Source organism: Sebastes fasciatus, chromosome 1 (genome assembly GCF_043250625.1).
Source record: "Sebastes fasciatus isolate fSebFas1 chromosome 1, fSebFas1.pri, whole genome shotgun sequence".
In the NCBI taxonomy this organism is placed as follows: Eukaryota; Metazoa; Chordata; class Actinopteri; order Perciformes; family Sebastidae; genus Sebastes; species Sebastes fasciatus.
The window spans coordinates 15,807,567-15,826,510 of NC_133795.1; the positions used below are offsets into that span (position 1 = coordinate 15,807,567).

The window sequence follows — 18,944 nt, forward strand, 5'->3', positions numbered from 1 at the left end:
ACATCATTTACTCAACACACACAAACTTACACGTGCAAAGTCGTCTAGTCTTTGTCGACGCTACTCACAATCTGTCCCGTCTGTCTCCTACAGCTGCAAAAATGGAAGAGTCCAGCCCAGCTGTTACACATGTGATACTAACGAGTACTGTGCAAACGGCCAGTGCTCTATAAACGCCGCCAGCGGCCTCCCAGAGTGCAGGTGAGCTGCAGTGTTTTCATCCATAATTGTTATCATTTGAGGTTGAATATCTCCAATGTGTCATTGCGTACATGCATATGTCTATTTCCTCTCTTCTTGTTTGTGTGTGTAGATGTTCATCTGGCTGGGCGGGGCATCGCTGTGAGGCTGTAGCCACCGGCGACAGCGCCTCAGGGTCAGGCGGACGTAAGTTGATTCTTCTCCCATCTAACTATAAAGCGAGGACTCTCTGTCGATCTGTCGTCCGTCTGTGTGCTCATCCGATCGACTTCACACTTGGAGGGTGTATTGCTCAGGACCCAAGGGAGTGCAAATGTGGTGCAATTTAGCCAGATGGTGGCGCTTTAACAATGAACTTTACGTGTTGGCCTGTAAATTTTGAACCAGAAGTCTCATAAACAATTTTTTTCCCCTGGATTTTATGGGTCCAGACAAATCTATCTATATAAGCCACGCCCATTTGCGTCTAGACAGATTTTCCACCATTTTCAATTTTGTGCAAATCTGATTTGTGCTACTACTCCTACATATTTTGATCTCTGGTCCAAGCTGGAAAAAGTTATTGTTGATGTTCAATACAGTTTTGCTATAGCTGGCCCTCAAAATTAGCTCAAATGCTGTGGGTTTATATTACAAAAAAATGTCATATATATATATATAACACTTTTTGCTATTTTAACTACATTTGGTTGACATGTGTGTAGTTATGATGTCTGAGTGACAAATTTGGTGCCATTTGGCCAAAAGGTGGCGCTGTAGCAGCATCATTTAGCCCAGTCGTTCTCAAAGCTTTTCTGCAGTGCCCCCCTTTTGTAGATTAAAAATATTCTCAAGCCCCCACGCAGGCCGGTGCAGTACCTACCATGCATCATTCATATTTAGCCTTGCTGTGCCCCCCCTTTTATAATTCTGGGCTCCCCTTAGGGGTCCCGCCCCCCAGTTTGGGAACCACTGATTTAACTATAAAGGAAGTATTCTCTGTCTGTGTATGTATGACTGCCCTTTATTATCTCAAAATAATAAAATAATTCATCCGTTCAACTTCACATTTGGCGGGTACAAGCAGCCGTACCGCGGTTCTCAACAACACTCAATGCTGCAAGCAGAACTTTCTGGGGGGCCTCATTCTAATGTTTGTGTGTGTTTGGGTGTGTAGGCACAGCCTCCATAGTGATCCCTGTGCTGCTGCTGTTGCTGCTGGTTCTGCTGGCTGCGGGAGCGTTGTTCTGGTATAGAAGAAGGATGAGAGGGTGAGTGAACACACTCATTTAAAACAGTCAAGACCTCTTTTTGCCTTTGTATTCCCTCTTCCTTCCTCTTCCTTCTGTCCTTTCTTCCGTCTGCACTTTCCCCTCTCCTCTCTGTAATGGCATCTCTTCTGCTCCTCAGGTCTAGCCGGCTCGGCAAAACCGGCTCCAGACGCTTGCGGTAACGGTTGCCAGGGTTACTCTTTCCTTCCATGCCCTCATTCAGTTCTGCATCCTGACGCTCTCTCTCTCTCTCTCTCTGTCTCTCCCGTACCCATAAGTCTTGGTTGCTGTGCAGTGTTTGGTCCTGTGGTGAATGTGGCACCATTCTCTCAGACGTTCATGGGAGCTGTAGTTCATCCCGCTCCTACAGCGTCTCTCCTGTTTAAACTGGCCTCCTTCAGAGCGTCTCCAGGGCAGATCTATTGAAGAGATGCATTGAATAGATCTGTCTGTATGCACATACAGTGCTGTAGATCCGTCATACCGTTGTCCATCATATTGTGCCATGTTGTACTTCCTGTACTGTACTGTGCTGTGGTTTGTATTGTGGTAGTGTCTCTCATTGCGAGAGATGGACGGAGTGGCAGCATTCTTCCAAGCTCAGATTGGAAAATGCAACGTGAAAAATCCAGCATTTACTTAGAAGTAGATACCATAGACATGGCAGACATATTTTAAGAGGATCTATTGTGGTCTTAAAAGATAGATTATCAGTCCTGTATCCAGGTCCTCTGTGTCTGGATCTGTCGTGGGCTACATGAATGCTGGGTTTGGTGTTGGTGCCTGTGCCGTGGCTTAGTTCCCTCAGCCTGGGTGGTGGTGAGAGTCATGTGACGCCTCTTCCCTCCCTTCATAATGTGGCTGTGTCCCCGCTTGCACCGTTTAGGCTCGTATAACCTCGAGTAAGACGCAAAGGTCTGACTATTCTGTTCATATGTTGTGTAGGGCCAAGGGCTTCCAGCACCAAAGGATGACCAACGGGGCCATGAATGTTGAGATTGGAAACCCGGCCTACAAGATCTACGAGGGCGAGCCGGATGACGACGCCGGGGAGCTGCTAGACGCAGACTTCACGCTGGACCCAGACAAGGTAGAGAACAATACCAGGCATGCTTATATACAGTATGCACACGTTGTAGTCTCTGCACTCATATATCCGTAACACTTTATAATAATCATCATTAATGAATGGTAAATTGATGACTTAATTAAACCTTAGTTAATAGTTATTTTACTGTTAACAAACAGACATTAGTAATAGTATAATTTCTGTTATTTTATCATTAGTTTGTGTAATATGAAATAAATAGTTTATAAATTATATATTGTATAATAGCTGTTAAGAGAGGATAACAATTATATTCTGATTATATTAGTAAACTATTTATTATCAGTTTATTGTTGCACACATTATGACATATTATTACACGTACACATATTATTGTTGAATACTCGATTCTGATTGGTCAATCACGGCGTTCTATGGCCTGTTCTTTCTTTATAGCAGACCGTTGCTATGTATAACAGACCGTTGCTATGGGCGTGGTTCAGATGTCGAACTCTGGCGGACCGTTTTTGTGTCAAAAAAAAAAATCTATAAAATGTTTATAGATGCTTTACAAAGTATTAATTAACCATTTAACAAGGTATTAAAATCATCAGTTACAACTTTATTATAGTCATCCAAATAATGTTTATAGATGCTTTACAAACCATTTATTAACCATTAACAAATACTTAATATAGTTTATAAAGTGTTATAAGGTGTGCAACAACAAACTGTTAAAATAACGTAAATTATAGCATTACTAATTATTAGGAAACATTATTAATTATCATTTCATTGTTTGTTAACAGTAAAATAACTATTAACTAGGGCTGTCAATCAATTAAAATATTGAATCACATGATATTACATGATCAATCACAATTAATCGCACATTTTGTATCTGTTCAAAATGTGCCTTAAAGGGAGATTTGGCAGATATTTAATACTCTTATCAACATGGGAGTGGACAAATATGCTTGCTTTATGCAAATGCATGTTTATATTTATTATTAGAAATCAATTAACAACACAAACCAATTACAAATATTGTCCAGAAACACACACAGGTACTGCATTTAGCATAAAACAATATGCTTAACTTATTAACTTAAGTTTAATAAACTATCAATTTACCTTTTATTAATAATGGTTATTATAAAGTGTTATATATCATATCTTATGGATGCTTTTTGTCCCTTTCCAGCCCACCAACTTCACAAACCCGGTATATGCCACTCTGTACATGGGAGCACACAACAGCCGCAACTCTCTGGCCAGCACAGACGAGAAGAAGGAGTTGCTATCACGTGGAGACGAGGAGCCCCTCGTGGACCCCCTGACATAGACGGTCCGTTGGCCTGGATCACGCTATTCCAAACACACACCCTCTTCTTGCCTTTTAAAGAAAAACAAAAACAAACAAAAAAAAAATCGATAAAAAAGTGTGAGAGAAAAATTGATAAAAAGTGTGAACACTGTATAAAATGTACAAAAATGAAGGACTACTTTTGTATGTGATTGCAGTATTATATTTTGTTCTTTTGAGATTCCTCTGGTCAAAAATGAATAACATTTTCTATGAGAGATTTTTAATTTACACTTTGTCCCTTACCCTTTACCTAAATAGCCACTACCTCTGTGCAAAATGAAATGGAAACAAGAAAAATCAGAAGAAAAGATGCTATCATCGGAGCAATTTTAATTTTTTATTTTTGTATGAATTGTATAGAAAAGAAAAAAACATTGTTCCATTTCACCAGTGCCAACTGTTTGTTGTTTGTGTTGACTTTGAGCGGGAAAGGCAAAACTCAAAGTTTTCTAAATCGGTACATAATGTTGTCTTTGCTGGAGTTTCCTCAGCAGGATTGTGTGAGACGGATTCGTGATAGCACCGTTTGTGTATAGCACATGTAAAATGTCAGTACCAGATGGCAACTACAGTATTTCCACATAATTTCTTCTCAGAGAACAATGCTCATGAAATGATTGTGTTGTCTTCCTTGCACAGAATTCACATTTTTGCGGTATAGTGTATACTGTAGGCTTGATGCCGTGAGATGCACAACAGGTATGTTTGTTTTTATCACATCGTGTGACAGTTGGAGCTCCTGTGTTGCTGAAGTGAGAGGATGAGAGGCGTTTCTGGTGTGTGATTATTGGAGTTGGAGGAAGTTGGTCGTGGGTTAAACATTCCAGGCGGAGTGGTGGGTGGAGATTACAGATGGAAAGAGGTGGATAGTGTCATGTCTGCACCGTTTAGTGTCTGTTACAAGGGTCTTCCTTCAGAAGGAAAGGGAGGCTGCAATTATGGGAAAAAAATCGAAGGAAAAAAATGATTTGTTGTTTATTTCTCCAGTCCATTTTTTTTTTTGTAAAGACCAGATAGCATCCATCTGGCTTTGTGAGTAGATTAATCTTTCTACCTTTAGAGGATCAAAGTCTGTACGTTTGTTCACAGTTTTGTAATGACTCAGTCTTAAGTGCATTATGTTCATTTTGGTCTTCAGCATTTCTCTTTCTGATCTCTCACTCTCCTCTGTGCCCTGCTGCTGCTAATGCTACCATTCTGGTCGCTCTGACACGTCCTTACGCTCAGCCTCTGTCTCAAAATGCTGCTTCCTGTCAGAAATGTGTCAGCCATATCTTAATGCATGTGGAAAAAAGTAACACCAATCTTTAATGTAACTACAATAACAAGTTTTTATTTTGCTTACCTGTCAGCAAGTGTTATTTTATGCTGTTGTATATGTTTCGTCTTTAATTGAGAGAGAGAAGTACAATCATTTTACCTAAAGAACATTTTTGCAAAATCATACATGCATTTTCAGAATTGTTTTTTTTAATTTAGTCCTTGTTTTGTTTTTTTTCTAATGAAAAATGACACATAGCTTTTATAGTACACGATGCATGGAGGCTCAGACTTTCTTCTGGAAAGAGAATAATGTTTAATTTTTGCTGGAGTACTTTACAAACTAAATAACAGATATTGTTATAAATAAAATTTTAAAAATTGTACAGAAAACAAGCCGATGTGTTTTGTGTTTTATTTTCACAGTGTGTGCTGATAAAGTGAAGACTATTGTGAGTCAAAGTGGGCTGATTTATTCATTTATTAGGCAGTTAAACAGTAAATCAAATCGTCTTTACTTTACATATAAAGTTCAATTTATTGAGGCAAATTCTTATATTCTTATATTCTCATTCTTATACTGTTATAAGTTGAGAAAATGTATCAATCAACAAAAAAAATTGAGGAAATCCTTCGTTAAAGAAAGTTATGATTAATAAGTGAAGATAATACATGTTGAAATCTTAAACTATAAATGCTGCCTAGTGCACCTCAAAGTGACCCTTACTGATAATATGAAACATTATAAGAGAAGAAGAGAAACATTGTTTTGTATACAACAGTATGTGCATTCAGTGATTGCTTGTTTTGCATAATCATCTTAATATTTTTTTGTGTGAAACCAACTCTCCTCATCCAGTTTGTATCGAAGTCTTCACTCGACGCCTTTAGCCTTCAGCTCATCCCGGACTCTGCTCAGGTAGTTCGGGTCAGGATACCCAAAACTGTGGAAACACAGTATGAACAAGTGTTAATATATAACTTTAACATTTCAGTGAAAGAATCATCAACATCAAAAAAGAATATATAGAGACACCCCCAAAATAATAGATATCACCATGAAACTTCCCCAGTTTGACATTAAGTCAATTTTTTTTTTAATTATAAGTTTTCTGGGTAACATTTTATTTTACAGGTCTGCAAATTTCATGTTAATTAGGTGATCATTAGCAAGTAACCTCTTTGAAATTTCTTTGGAATTACTGCCAAATTATCCCAATATTTACCTCAAAATGTATCTAAAATTACTTCATTATAAACATTATTTAATAATTATATTCCGCTATTTCCCAATAGCTGGTAATTTATTTAAATGAAGTCTTTTTTTGGTGGAATTTTCCGGCTCTGTCCCTGATTCTGGTTACCTCATGTCCAATGTCTAAATGTCCCTCGTCTCCAGCCCTCAACGATTTGGTCACCCAAACAGCCAGGTTAAAAATTCTTGTTTAACTTTGTTGACATATTAGAGTCAAAGGATTTTACAAAGGGGATTTTTGATATCTTTTTTTATCACTCCATAAATCAAAAAACACTGTCAACAGCCATAAAAAAGATAATTTTTGCCATGTTTTCAGGAATAAAGTGTTCTATAAATCAGGCTATGAATGATATATAAACAAACCTCTCTGTAAAAACCTTCAGAATATAGACAGGAATGAAACCGGGAAGTTTGGTGTATGTAAGTGCTACTGAAGTAGAGATTTCTGACTCAGAGTCTGAGGAAAAACCTCTTTTTGAGAAAATTACCTTTAAAGATATGGATTGTAAAATTCCATACATTTTGCAAGACACGACACGTAAATAGGCTACAAAAAAATGTTAACTAATAGATATCAGCATGAAACTTCTCCAGTTGATTACTGACATTAAGATAACTATTTTTTGTATTACAAGTTTTCTGAAATGTTATGTTTAAATATGCAAATGAGGCATTATCTAATGCTAACTTTTGGTGAATTTAGGAGAAATCTACAGACACAAATAGACAAAGTAGTACAATAAACACGTAATGTGTATTTTGGATGTTTTCATTCCACTAGTCTGAAAGAAGACATTTTAAGGGAGAAAAATAGCCCAAAAATCAAAAAATTGACCGGTGCATGAAAAACTCTGTTTTTGCCTGTGTTGTCTCCACTTAAAAAGAACTAAGAGCTCTGGCTATCTTACCTCTCTGCTCCACCAGAGGGTGAGGTCTTGTGGTGGATGTCGTTCCAGGTCACCTGGTTGTCCATCCCAGTCGTTCTGGACGTACCGATAGTGAAAATGAGCTTCTGGTCAAACGCTTTCTTCAGCAGGCGCAGCACTTCTTTGCCCTCTTTGTTGTCAGGCAGATATGCTGTTCTGCTAATACCAGAATAGCGCTGTCCAGGATTTGAATGCTTTTCCTGCAAAATGAGAATGAAACGTGAGAACCAAGTCAGAAATTAACATAAAAGTTACAAAATTGACACAATGGGCCTCATGCAAGAACCACTTGTACGAACAGAGTCGTCGTTAAGTGGCCCGTACGAGTGATTTAGGAGAACTTGTCGCATTCACCAGCTTTCTTGTATATTGAATTTTCTCTTATGTACGAACACAATTTACGATGATGGTCCAGACCTGTCGGAGGAGTCGCGTGCAGTTATTCTGCTGTTATCAAAGGTTTTTCACTAATGGATTGTATGTTTCATTATTTTGAAGCAATTTTGAGTTTGAAAATCCTTTATAAATTACACTTCATAATTATGTTGACATTATTCTGTTTGACAATTGAATTATAATATAATTCTAAATGTATTCATATAGCCTAACGATATCCTCATGTTACGACCCAGATGTATGAACATTTATCTCTGTATTTGTGTGTGTGCTCTAATGTGCTCTGTGCTATGTGTGCGTGTGTGCGTGTGTGTGTGTGTGTGTGTGTGACGAGCTGCAGGTGAGCTTGGCTGAGTGGTTGATTGATTGTGTGTGAGTGTCGGTGAATCCATGCAGCTGATTGGTTCCAGCCTTCAAGCGAGTGGTTTAAAAGGCCGGCTGTGGGCTCTCCTCTCTCCACTTCCAGCCAGACTGTTCACAATTCTCATGAACGCGCGCTCATATATGCACAGGTGGCATTCATCATGTTTACGCGGGTCATTTCAGAGTTTTCGGGAGTAAGGAGCGTTTGCTGAACTCGTACGAGCCCACGGTACGACAAAAAAGTAAGAGAAAGTTTAGACAAGAATATGAAAATGTTCTTGCACAAGGCCCACTGACTCCAAATATACAAATGAAGGCATTTACCGTCTGTATTCCACTTTCCATATTATAGTTGATGGTTATAGTGCCGCAGTCTCTGAATCCAGGGAGGGATAAGGAACCAGAATGCCACGTCATTTTTCCGTCTGGCTGGTCTCCCTCCATCACACCAAACACATCTTTGCAAAGAGGACAGGTGGGTCCCATGGTTTCCGTTGAACGTTTCAGGCATTCTTCACAAAATTCATGTTTGCACTTGAGCTGTTTCTTATTGATAAATCTGTCCATGCATATAGAACAGGTTTCGTCTTTATCGTCTCCTCCTGCTGCTGCTGCTCCGCCTCCTGCGGGTGCATCGGCGCCGTATCCCGGTTGTCCATTCGACACAGGTCCACCGGCGGCTCCCTCTGACAGCGAGCCGTTGAACCTGGTGGCACCGTGGTACTGGGGGAGCCTCATAGGTGATGTGGCGTTCTTCTGGTACAGATGAAGGAGAGCTCTGACAGCGTGGCTCTCCATTGACGCGTTTCCTCCAGAGCTTTTGTAGCAAGCTTTGACTTTGACTTTGCCTTGGCTGACGCCTGATTCTTTAAAGTCGACGCCGAACTTGGATTTGATCTTAGCTACCTGCTCACTGAAGGAAGTTGTCATCAGCTTCCAGTAGCTCTCCTCCATGGTTAGTCCAGTACTGACGAGAGGGTCTTTGATGTTCGTGCCAATGTTCAGCACTGTGTCTTGAGACGCCCAGGTAGACTCTCCAACAGAAGTGCTGGTACTTATTGCTGCATGTAAGGACTTTTTGATGGCATCTTGACTTTGCATTGGCCCACATGCGGTCATTTCTTCAGAGGATACAGTAAGCAAAAGCTTGTTCTCCTTCGTCTGGGCAATTTTCAGCACGTCCTTCCACTCTTCTGGATCTACGTTCTTGAGAGGAATAGGGGAGCCATCTGATTCACCTAAGCACTTCTGGACAAGGCTAATGAACTCGTTGAGAGCTTTTTGTGGGCCTGCATCTTTACGGTCAGCTTGAAATGTCACCTTTACTTCTGCATCCATTTTAACTCCGTTCTCTTCCACTATACGCTTAATTTCCTCCTTGTAGATGTGGTTCACGTACCAGAAATGGGCCACCGGGACAGAACATGTGTCCTCTCCTGCTGTGGAAGCTGCACTACTCTGCTGCCCCAGTTGCACTTGCTCCTGAATACAAAACAAAGTATTCATTTAGTAAAAAGCATTCATTTTCAATGTAGTTCATTCCGACCGATTTACTACACAGTACATACATCTTGAGGCTCTGACACGTATGAAGGAGGAAGGTTCATAGGAGCATCCTCTGGTACTTGTGTCTCCAGCGGTGTCACACTAACAGACAGTATTGTGACTACTTTCTTATCTTTCTTAGTCAGTGTTTGTCCAATCAGTTTCTGAACCTCACTCGCGGCTGAAAAAGAAGACAAACACAAAATGAATTTACCTCCAAAAGAAAGAAAAGAAAAGAACATTGTTGTCAGTAATATTTGTGCGATTTAACTGTACCTTAGAAATTCATACTATACCTAGAGCGGTTTTGAGATGGACCACAGCGCTCCCATCTTTAGCATCTAAAACTGTGCAGTCTCCTTTGAATTCTTTGTTGTTGTTGAACCAACTCTGAAGAACTTTCTGCAGTTCTGATTTATATTTCTCCGGTTGAACTCCCTCTGACCACTTGACTGAGAGAGTGACTTGAACTTCATCTTTCTTCTTTGATGGAGTCATCAGAGCCTGAAAACATGTTAGTTAACGTCATTGTATTAATAGGTAAGATAGCACAAAATCCTCCTCACCATTCAGCTTAAAAGGTCTGGTTAGAAAATAGTTTGTTCTTAAAATAAAAAGTGGACGACACCACTGGCACAGTTTCAAAAACAGAAAAAACTGTGACAGTGGTCACTTGTCACTTTTGTTTTTTGCATGTTCTGTATATGACACTGGAGGTCATAGTACAGTATATGGTATTAGAGGTAATGTTTTAGTCACTAAACTAGCATTGCTTTAATTAGCCGACGTTACAGTTTTACATAGTGTTGATGACGTAGTTGCAATGCAATATGATAATAGAATAGAATATGACCTAAGCAGTATGGTTGTAACAGTATCACGGTATACAGTGGTATTAAAATTGACGGTTATCAGACCGTGTATGTTTGCTGATCTACGATATTGAAAAAAACTGACATAAGTGAGTGAGTGTGTGTGTGAGTTAAAAGCTGTGGTCGGCAAGATTGGGGCAAATATGATTAAAAAAAGTTATTTTTATAAAACGGTCACTATATCCAAACAGTAGTGCATGAGACAGGTAAGCTGAAAGAAATCGTGCCTCTGTGTCCTCCGATGTCCTCTGGTGTTCTCCGGTGTCCTCCGGTGTCCTCTGGTGTACTCCGGTGTACTCCGGTGTCCTCCGGTGTACTCCGGTGTCCTCCAGTGTCTGCTGGTGTACTCCGGTGTACTCCAGTGTCTGCTGGTGTACTCCGGTGTCCTCCAGTGTCTGCTGGTGTACTCCGGTGTACTCCAGTGTCTGCTGGTGTACTCCGGTGTACTCCAGTGTCTGCTGGTGTACTCCGGTGTCCTCCGGTGCTCCTAATGGCATCTGCAAAATTTCACAGACCAGAGGAAAACAGCCAATCAGAGCTGATCTGGAGCCTGCCGTCTCTGAGCAGCTGTCAATCACTCTCAAACTCTGATCAAACGGTCAAACTAGGCAGCGCTGATCAAATATGAATCAACATTCTGTTACTGTAATGGCTACTTCTCACCTCAAATGTTTTCAGAAACATCTTGTAGTGTACTGTTTAGCTGTAAAATGAAAAAGTTTGTGACCCGGCAGTCATGTCGAGATCTGTTGAGGAAATACAAAGCACTGCCCACCAGCTGGAGCACAGCCAATAGGAACGCTCTCTCTCTCTGAAATGACCTGTGATTGGTCAGATTTTTTAAAGCCTGAAAACAGAGCCATGAGGAGGTGCAGAAGTCTAGTTTTCTCTCAGAACGCTTGAATACAATATGCTGAAAGGTTATTATGGATTTTTTTCCCCAATGATGCCAAAAACATTTCTGCCTACTGCAGGTTTAAAGGTCCAGACAGGAGCAGCTTTGCTGCGCTGTCACACACCTACTATATACGTTAATTATTAACAATCATAAGACGCAGCTCACAGCTGTGACAACCCATTACAACTCTACTAAGCAGACAACCTTAACACAGCAAAGAGCAACAGGCTGTTGTTATTAGGGACAAGTCTATCTTTGGAACTTGTGCCTTCATTTTCATTCTTTCACTTTCACATACCCTCATATTACACATACAGAAAAACAGTACAGGTCTGCTGGAACTCAACCTGGATTTTCTACAAATCAGTTTATAGTTTATAAAAAAAATGGATTAGAAAAATCACTCTGCACCAGTTTTAAAATAAAAACTGGACTTTCACCAGACTGATTGAAGTTACTGAACACACACACACACACACACACACACACACACACACACACACCTACCTCAGTAGATTTGAGAGATGTTGAAGGCTGCTGAACATCATTGGACCCAGACCACTACAGGATATTTAAATAAAAAAAAAATCAATTGAGGTAATTAACACTTTAAAACACAAACATTTTTTTTAAATGAGCACTGTAGGCTAAATATTACACATTAATATTATTACCACAGCTCCTTTAACAGTTGTACTTCATACTGTTCTGTTGTTCAACATTAGTTTAAAGGTCCCATATCATGCTCATTTTCAGGTTCATACTTGTATTTTATATTTCTACTAGAACATGTTCACATGCTGTAATGTTCAAAAAACTTTATTTTCCTCCTACTGTCTGAATGAATATGCCTGTTTTTAAACTGTCTGAAACGCTCAGTTTTAGCTAATTTCAGTGGAATTCCACGGAATTGCGTTGCTAGGCAACGGCTTGGATTCCTGTTTACTTCCTGTCAGGTGATGTCATTCACATACACTGCAACCAGAAACAAACTGGGACATATTTATAATGATAGAATGATGTTTAAAACTGTGAAATTGTCTATATATATCGTAGGTTTGTGACATCACAAAATTACAGAAATCCTGACAGCTTGTTTCAAAGGCACAGTTTCTGAATATGGGCTGTGTGTATTTCTCCATGGATTGAGCGTTTTGATACTTTCCCAGTATTTATATAGCACTTCAACCTGCTTTTTTAATAAAAAAGACATGAAAATCTCACTTTTTTTTACAATATGGCACCTTTAAGCTAATGTCTTGGAAACAAATGAAGTATGGTTACACAGCTTTGTGTGTGTATACGTGGATGGAAGTGTGTTGACAAACTTTTTTTTAGTTTGTTTATTGCTGCAAGCACCCACTGTATAGTTTTGCCAAATATTGAAATAAGTAGCTAGTTTGTCTATATATCGTAGGTTTGTGACATCACAAAATTATGGTTTCTGAATACGGGCTGTGTGTATTTCTCCATGGATTGAGCGTTTCTATACTTTCACAGTATTTATATAGCACTTCAACCTGCTTTAAAATAAAAAAGACATGAAAATCTCACTTTTTTTACAATATGGGACCTTTAAGTTGGCTGATAGAGCTACTCACGTCCATGGGCTCCACTGTATCATTGCCTGACATGTTGACAGTGTTCTTCCTGAAACACAGAGCAAAACAACTGTGACACACATGACAGCAGTGTTAGTTGGAGTTCAAACAACTAACTAATTGCGTGATTGGTGTATTTTTTTTAATATATAAAAACTGTCAAATGTCGACATATTGTTAAAAACAAATGCTATCGCTCGACTCCACTTTCGGTTACGACATGCTAAAGCTAACTTTGATGGGCTTTAACTTTGCCTTCCATTCCTCTCATTTCCTGCACTTTTAACACAACGTTATGTCTCTGACTTTGTGTGTAATGTTTGAACAAACATACAGCAGGTAAAATATGAAGTTATGACGCATATGAGTCGACTTACCTTCGCCTTGCTCTTAACTTTAAACGCTGCTTCTTCCTGGTAAAGGAAAGTGAAAGTAGCTCCAAGAGAGACAGAGGAGCTATACTGTCTGAAGCCCCGCCCACATCTAGTGCGTCACCGTGTTAGTATCCATATATGGTCATATGGCAAGACGCCCTAACATTTAAAAGCTAGACAGCATGTTCATTAGAGATATCTGCAACGTTATTTTACCTAGTCAAAACTCTCATTCAAGATATCCCTCATTCTATTTTGACTAGGTAAAACTCTAATTTTAGATATCTGTAATTACATTTTCCGTTTCAAATATTTTTATTAAGAAGCATGTGCATGTCAGAAATACAGACTTCTGTGGGGTGTGCATCATGCCTCATTTTTTATATATATCAACAAAAACAGACAATACTAGGAACTAATAAAGGGCAAACACAAATGGAGACAAGCAAATACAAAGAACATAAGTAGTGAAAGGAAAAGTAGAGAAAACAAAAAAAAAATATCAAAACAAATACATAAATAAATAAAACACAGACAACACCCTAACTGTAATTACATTTAGACTGGTAAGATTCAAACTACTTTTGCCATTCATGTGTAAAAGTAGGCTACACTTTTTTAAAATTGATTATATGTATATGTGTTTTTGTATGTGTATATACTGCATGTGCATATATGTGTATGTATGTATATATGTATATATAAATAGATTTTATTTTATTTTATTGTTTTTAAACTTTTTTTTTTTTTTTTACTTGTTTTTTACTTATTTATCTATTTTTTTTTATATAATATGTTTTTCCTGTATCTATACTGGCTTATTTTATATTAATATTAGGTTTGTTAAGTTTCTTTGTACCAAAAAGGTTATTATTGGGGACATTTGTGAATGTTTGTTCTGTTGTTTCAAAATGAAACAAAAAAACAATAAATATAATATTGAAAAGTAGGCTAAACAGTAGACTTTGAAATACAATTTATAAGAAAATCCTAAATATAACTGTTTAAATCTAACTCCCAAAAACAGATCCACAAAGGCAAAAAGTGAGATGTGCAAAATCTTTTTATTATTGTTATACCATCTTCAAACAAACAGCATTGGATCTGATCCGAAATCTTTGCAAATATACACAAAATCAATTGATTAATTAATTTTCAATGTAATTAATTCCTTCTGATTTACTACACAGTACATACATCTTGTGACTCTCACATAAATGAACGAGACTCTCCAACAGAAGTGCTGGTACTTGTTGCCTTTAAGGACTTTTTGATGGCATGTTGACTGTGGCGGTCTTCTGGTACAGATGAAGGAGAGCTCTGACAGCGTGGCTCTCCATTGACACGTTTCCTCCAGAGCTTTTGTAGCAAGCTTTGACTTTGACTTTGCCTTGGCTGACGCCTGATTCTTTAAAGTCGACGCCGAACTTGGTTTTGATCTTAGCTACCTGCTCACTGAAGGAAGTTGTCATCAGCTTCCAGTAGCTCTCCTCCATGGTTAGTCCAGTACTGACGAGAGGGTCTTTGATGTTCGTGCCAATGTTCAGCATTGTGTCTTGAGACGCCCAGGTAGACTCTCCAACTGAAGTGCTGGTACTTATTGCTGCATGTAAGGACTTTTTGATGGCATCTTGACTTTGCATTGGCCCACATGCGGTCATTTCTTCAGAGGATACAGTAAGCAAAAGCTTGTTCTCCTTCGTCTGGGCGATTTTCAGCACGTCCTTCCACTCTTTTGGATCTACGTTCTTGAGAGGAATAGGGGAGCCATCTGATTCACCTAAGCACTTCTGGACAAGGTTAATGAACTCGGAGAGAGCTTTTTGTGGGCCTGCATCTTTACGGTCAGCTTGAAATGTCACCTTTACTTCTGCCTCCATTTTAACTCCGTTGTCTTTCACTATACGCTTAATTTCCTCCTTGTAGATGTGGTTCGCGTACCAGAAAAGGCCCACTGGGACAGAACATGTGTCCTCTCCTGCTGTGGAAGCTGCACTACTCTGCTGCCCCAGTTGCACTTGCTCCTGAATACAAAACAATGTATTAATTTAGTAAAAAGCATTCATTTTCAATGTAGTTCATTTCTACTGATTTACTACACAGTACATACATCTTGAGGCTCCGACACGTATGAAGGAGGAAGGTTCATAGGAGCATCCTCTGGTACTTGTGTCTCCAGCGGTGTCAGACTAACAGAGAGTATTGTGACTACTTTCTTATCTTTCTTAGTCAGTGTTTGTCCACACAGTTTCTGAAGCACACACACAGCTGAAAAAGAAGACAAACACAAAATTTATTTACATTGTTGTCAGTAATATTTGTGCGATTTAACTGTACCTTAGAAATTCATACTATACCTGGAGCGGGTTTGAAATGGACCACAGCGCTCACATCTTCCGAGACACTTAAAACTGTGCAGTCTCCATCGAATTCTTTGTTGTTGTTGGCCCAACTCTGAAGAACTTTCTCCAGTTCTGTTTTATATTTCTGCAGTTGAACTCCCTCTGACCACTTGACTGAGAGAGTGACTTGAACTTCATCTTTGTTCTTTGATGGAGTCATCAGAGGCTGAAAACATGTTAGTTAACATCATTGTATTAATAGGCAAGATAGCCCAAAATCCTCCTCATCATTCAGCTTAAAAGGTCTGGTTAGAAAATAGTTTGTTCTAAAAATAGAAAGTGGACGACACCACTGGCACAGTTTCAAATCAGAAAAAACTGTGCCAGTGGTCACTTGTCACTTTTGTTTTTTGAATGTTCTGTATATGACACTGGAGGTCATAGTACAGTATATGGTATTAGAGGTAATGTTTTAGTCACTAAACTAGCATTGCTTTAATTAGCCTACGTTACAGTTTTACATAGCGTTGATGACGTAGTTGCAATGCAATATGATAATAGAATATAATATATATATATGTACCGAACTTGGTTTTGATCTTAGCTACCTGCTCACTGAAGGAAGTCGTCATCAGCTTCCAGTAGCTCTCCTCCATGGCAAGTCCAGTACTGACGAGAGGGTCTTTGATGCTCGTGTTCAGCTTTGTGTCTTGAGACGCCCAGGTAGACTCTCCAACAGAAGTGCTGGTACTTATTGCTGCATGTAAGGACTTTTTGATGGCATCTTGACTCTGCATTGGCCCACATGCGGTCATTTCTTCAGAGGATACAGTAAGCAAAAGCTTGTTCTCCTTCGTCTGGGCGATTTTCAGCACGTCCTTCCACTCTTCTGGATCTACGTTCTTGAGAGGAATAAGGGAGCCATCTGATTCACCTAAGCTTTTCTGGACAAGGCTAATGAACTCGTTGAGAGCTTTTTGTGGGCCTGCATCTTTCCGGTCGGCTTGAAATGTCACCTTTACTTCTGCCTCCATTTTAACTCCGTTCTCTTTCTCTATACGGTTCATTTCCTCCTTGTAGATGTGGTTCAAGTACCAGAAATGGGCCACTGGGACAGAACATGTCTCCTCTCCTGCTGTGGAAGCTGCACTACTCTGCTCCCCCAGTTGCACTTGCTCCTGAATACAAAACAATGTATTAATTTAGTAAAAAGCATTCATTTTCAATGTAGTTCATTCCTACTGATTTACTACACAGTACATACATCTTGTGGCTCTGACACGTATGAAGGAGGAAGGTTCATAGGAGCATCCTCTGGTATTTGTGTCTCCAGCAGTGTCACACTAACAGACAGTATTTTGACTACTTTCTTATATTTCTTGGTCAGTGTTTGTCCAATCAGTTTCTGAAGCTCACTCGCGGCTGAAAAAGAAGACAAACACAAAATGAATTTACCTCCAAAAGAAAGAAAAGAAAAGAACATTGTTGTCAGTAATATTTGTGCGATTTAACTGTACCTTAGAAATTCATACTATACCTGGCAAGGGTTTGAGACGTACCACAGCGCTCCCATCTTTAGCATCTAAAACTGTGCAGTCTCCTTTGAATTCTTTGTTGTTGCTGAACCAAATCTGAAGAACTTTCTGCAGTTCTGATTTATATTTCTGCGGATGAACTCCCTTTGACCACCAGACTGAGAGAGCAACTTGAACTTCTTCATCTTTCTTCTTTGATGAAGTCATCAGAGGCTGAAAACATGTTAGTTAAACGTCATTGTATTAATAGGTAGGATAGCACAAAATCCTCCTTACCATTCAGCTTAAAAGGTCTGGTTAGAAAGTGGATGATGACACCACTGGCACAGTTTCAAAAACAGAAACAACTGTGCCAGTGGTCACTTGTCACTTTTGTTCTTTGCATGTTCTGTATATGACACTGGAGGTCATAGTACAGTATATGGTATTAGAGGTAATGTTTTAGTCACTAAACTAGCATTGCTTTAATGGTATTAAAGCAGTGGTATTTGAATTGACAGTTATCATACCACGTATTTTTGCTGATCTACGGTATTGAAAAAAACTGACATAAGTGAGTGAGTGTGTGTGTGAGTTAAAAAGCAGCAGTAGGTGAGATTGGAGCAAATTTGATTAGAAAAGTTATTTTTATAAAACGGTCACTATATCCAAACAGTAGTGCATGAGACAGGTAAGCTGAAAGAAATCGTGCCTCTGTGTCCTCTGGTGTCCTCTGGTGTCCTTCGGTGTCCTCCGGTGCCCCTGATGGCATCTGCAATATTTTACAGACCGGAGGAAAACAGCCAATCAGAGCTGAGCTGTCAATCACTCTCAAACTCTGATCAAACGGTCAAACTAGGCAGCGCTGATCAAATATGAATAAATATTATATTACTGTAATGCCTATTTCTCACCTCAAATGTTTTCAGAAACATCTTGTAGTGTACTGTTTAGCTGTAAAATTAGAAAGTTTGTGACCCGGCAGCCATGTTGAGATCAGCTGAGGAAATACCAAGCACCGCCCACCAGCCGTAGCACAGCCAATAGGAACGCTCTCTCTCTCTGAAATTACCTGTGATTGGCTAAAGTCTCCTGTCACAGGCTAGATTTTTTAAAGCCTGAAAACAGAGCCATGAGGAGGTGCAGAAGTCTAGTTTTCTCCCAGAACACTTGAATTACAATATGCTGAAAGATTATTATGGAGTTTTTTCCCAATGATTCCAAAAACATTTCTGCCTACTGCAGGCTTAAAGGTCCAGACAGGAGCAGCAAAGCTGCTCTGTCACGCACCCACTATATATGTTAATTATTAACAATCATAAGACACAGCTCACAGCTGTGACAACCCATTACAACTCTACTAAGCAGACAACCTTGACACATGTCTTGGAAATGGATAAAAAATATCACTCTGCACCAGTTTTAAAATACCTCAGTAGACTTGAGAAATGTTGAAGGCTGCTGATCATCACTGCCCTCAGAGCACTATAGGATATTTAAATTTAAAAAAAAAACAATTGAGGTAATAAACACTTTAAAACACAAACATTTTTTTAAAATGAGCACAGTCACTGTAGGCTAAATATTACACATTCATATTATTACCACAGCTCCTTTAACAGTTGTACTTCATACTGTTCTGTTGTTCAACATTAGTTTAAAGGTCCCATGTCATGCTCATTTTCAGGTTCATACTTGTATTTCTGTTTTTCTACTAGAACATGTTT

General features: G+C 39.2%; 3 protein-coding genes across 9 annotated transcripts in view; 1 reads left to right on the plus strand and 2 right to left on the minus strand.

Annotated features, from left to right (window-relative positions):
• LOC141766199 (low-density lipoprotein receptor-related protein 1-like) overlaps positions 1 to 5,524 on the plus strand; it is a 118,064-nt gene extending 112,540 nt beyond the window's left edge. The window contains exons 85-90 of the mRNA XM_074632839.1: positions 94 to 201; positions 314 to 387; positions 1,358 to 1,451; positions 1,591 to 1,629; positions 2,397 to 2,541; positions 3,704 to 5,524. Of these exons, the coding sequence (XP_074488940.1) occupies positions 94 to 201; positions 314 to 387; positions 1,358 to 1,451; positions 1,591 to 1,629; positions 2,397 to 2,541; positions 3,704 to 3,844 (601 nt within the window). The 3' untranslated portion in view covers positions 3,845 to 5,524. The remainder of the gene's footprint in view (positions 1 to 93; positions 202 to 313; positions 388 to 1,357; positions 1,452 to 1,590; positions 1,630 to 2,396; positions 2,542 to 3,703) is intronic.
• Positions 5,525 to 5,591: 67 nt separating this feature from the next.
• LOC141766236 (uncharacterized) lies at positions 5,592 to 13,468 on the minus strand. Of its 2 annotated transcripts, none has more exons than XM_074632912.1 (9): positions 13,365 to 13,468; positions 12,988 to 13,036; positions 11,894 to 11,947; positions 10,716 to 10,985; positions 9,913 to 10,120; positions 9,640 to 9,797; positions 8,396 to 9,553; positions 7,295 to 7,512; positions 5,592 to 6,072 (listed from the first exon to the last, which is right to left on the minus strand). In XM_074632912.1, exons 2-9 carry the CDS (start codon positions 13,018 to 13,020, stop codon positions 6,003 to 6,005), a joined length of 2,169 nt encoding a protein of 722 aa, XP_074489013.1. In that variant the 5' UTR covers positions 13,021 to 13,036; positions 13,365 to 13,468; the 3' UTR covers positions 5,592 to 6,002. The 2 variants fall into 2 exon arrangements, with proteins under 2 accessions (XP_074489013.1, XP_074489004.1); XM_074632903.1 differs by having other exon boundaries at positions 10,776 to 10,985; positions 13,365 to 13,467.
• A 938-nt stretch (positions 13,469 to 14,406) lies between these two features.
• Positions 14,407 to 18,944, minus strand: part of LOC141766204 (uncharacterized) — a 5,567-nt gene continuing 1,029 nt past the window's right edge. Inside the window, exons 3-10 of one of the 6 annotated variants that reach the window (XM_074632859.1) lie at positions 18,649 to 18,702; positions 17,930 to 17,989; positions 17,241 to 17,451; positions 16,968 to 17,125; positions 16,312 to 16,881; positions 15,719 to 15,908; positions 15,472 to 15,629; positions 14,407 to 15,385 (exon numbers count right to left, since the gene is read on the minus strand). In XM_074632859.1, coding sequence (XP_074488960.1) covers positions 14,621 to 15,385; positions 15,472 to 15,629; positions 15,719 to 15,908; positions 16,312 to 16,881; positions 16,968 to 17,125; positions 17,241 to 17,451; positions 17,930 to 17,989; positions 18,649 to 18,702 — 2,166 coding nt within the window. In that variant the 3' untranslated portion in view covers positions 14,407 to 14,620. Of the gene's footprint in view, positions 15,386 to 15,471; positions 15,630 to 15,718; positions 15,930 to 16,311; positions 16,882 to 16,967; positions 17,126 to 17,240; positions 17,452 to 17,891; positions 17,990 to 18,648; positions 18,703 to 18,944 lie in introns of those variants that run through there. The other 5 variants (XM_074632853.1, XM_074632894.1, XM_074632875.1 and 2 more) reach the window with 5 other exon arrangements.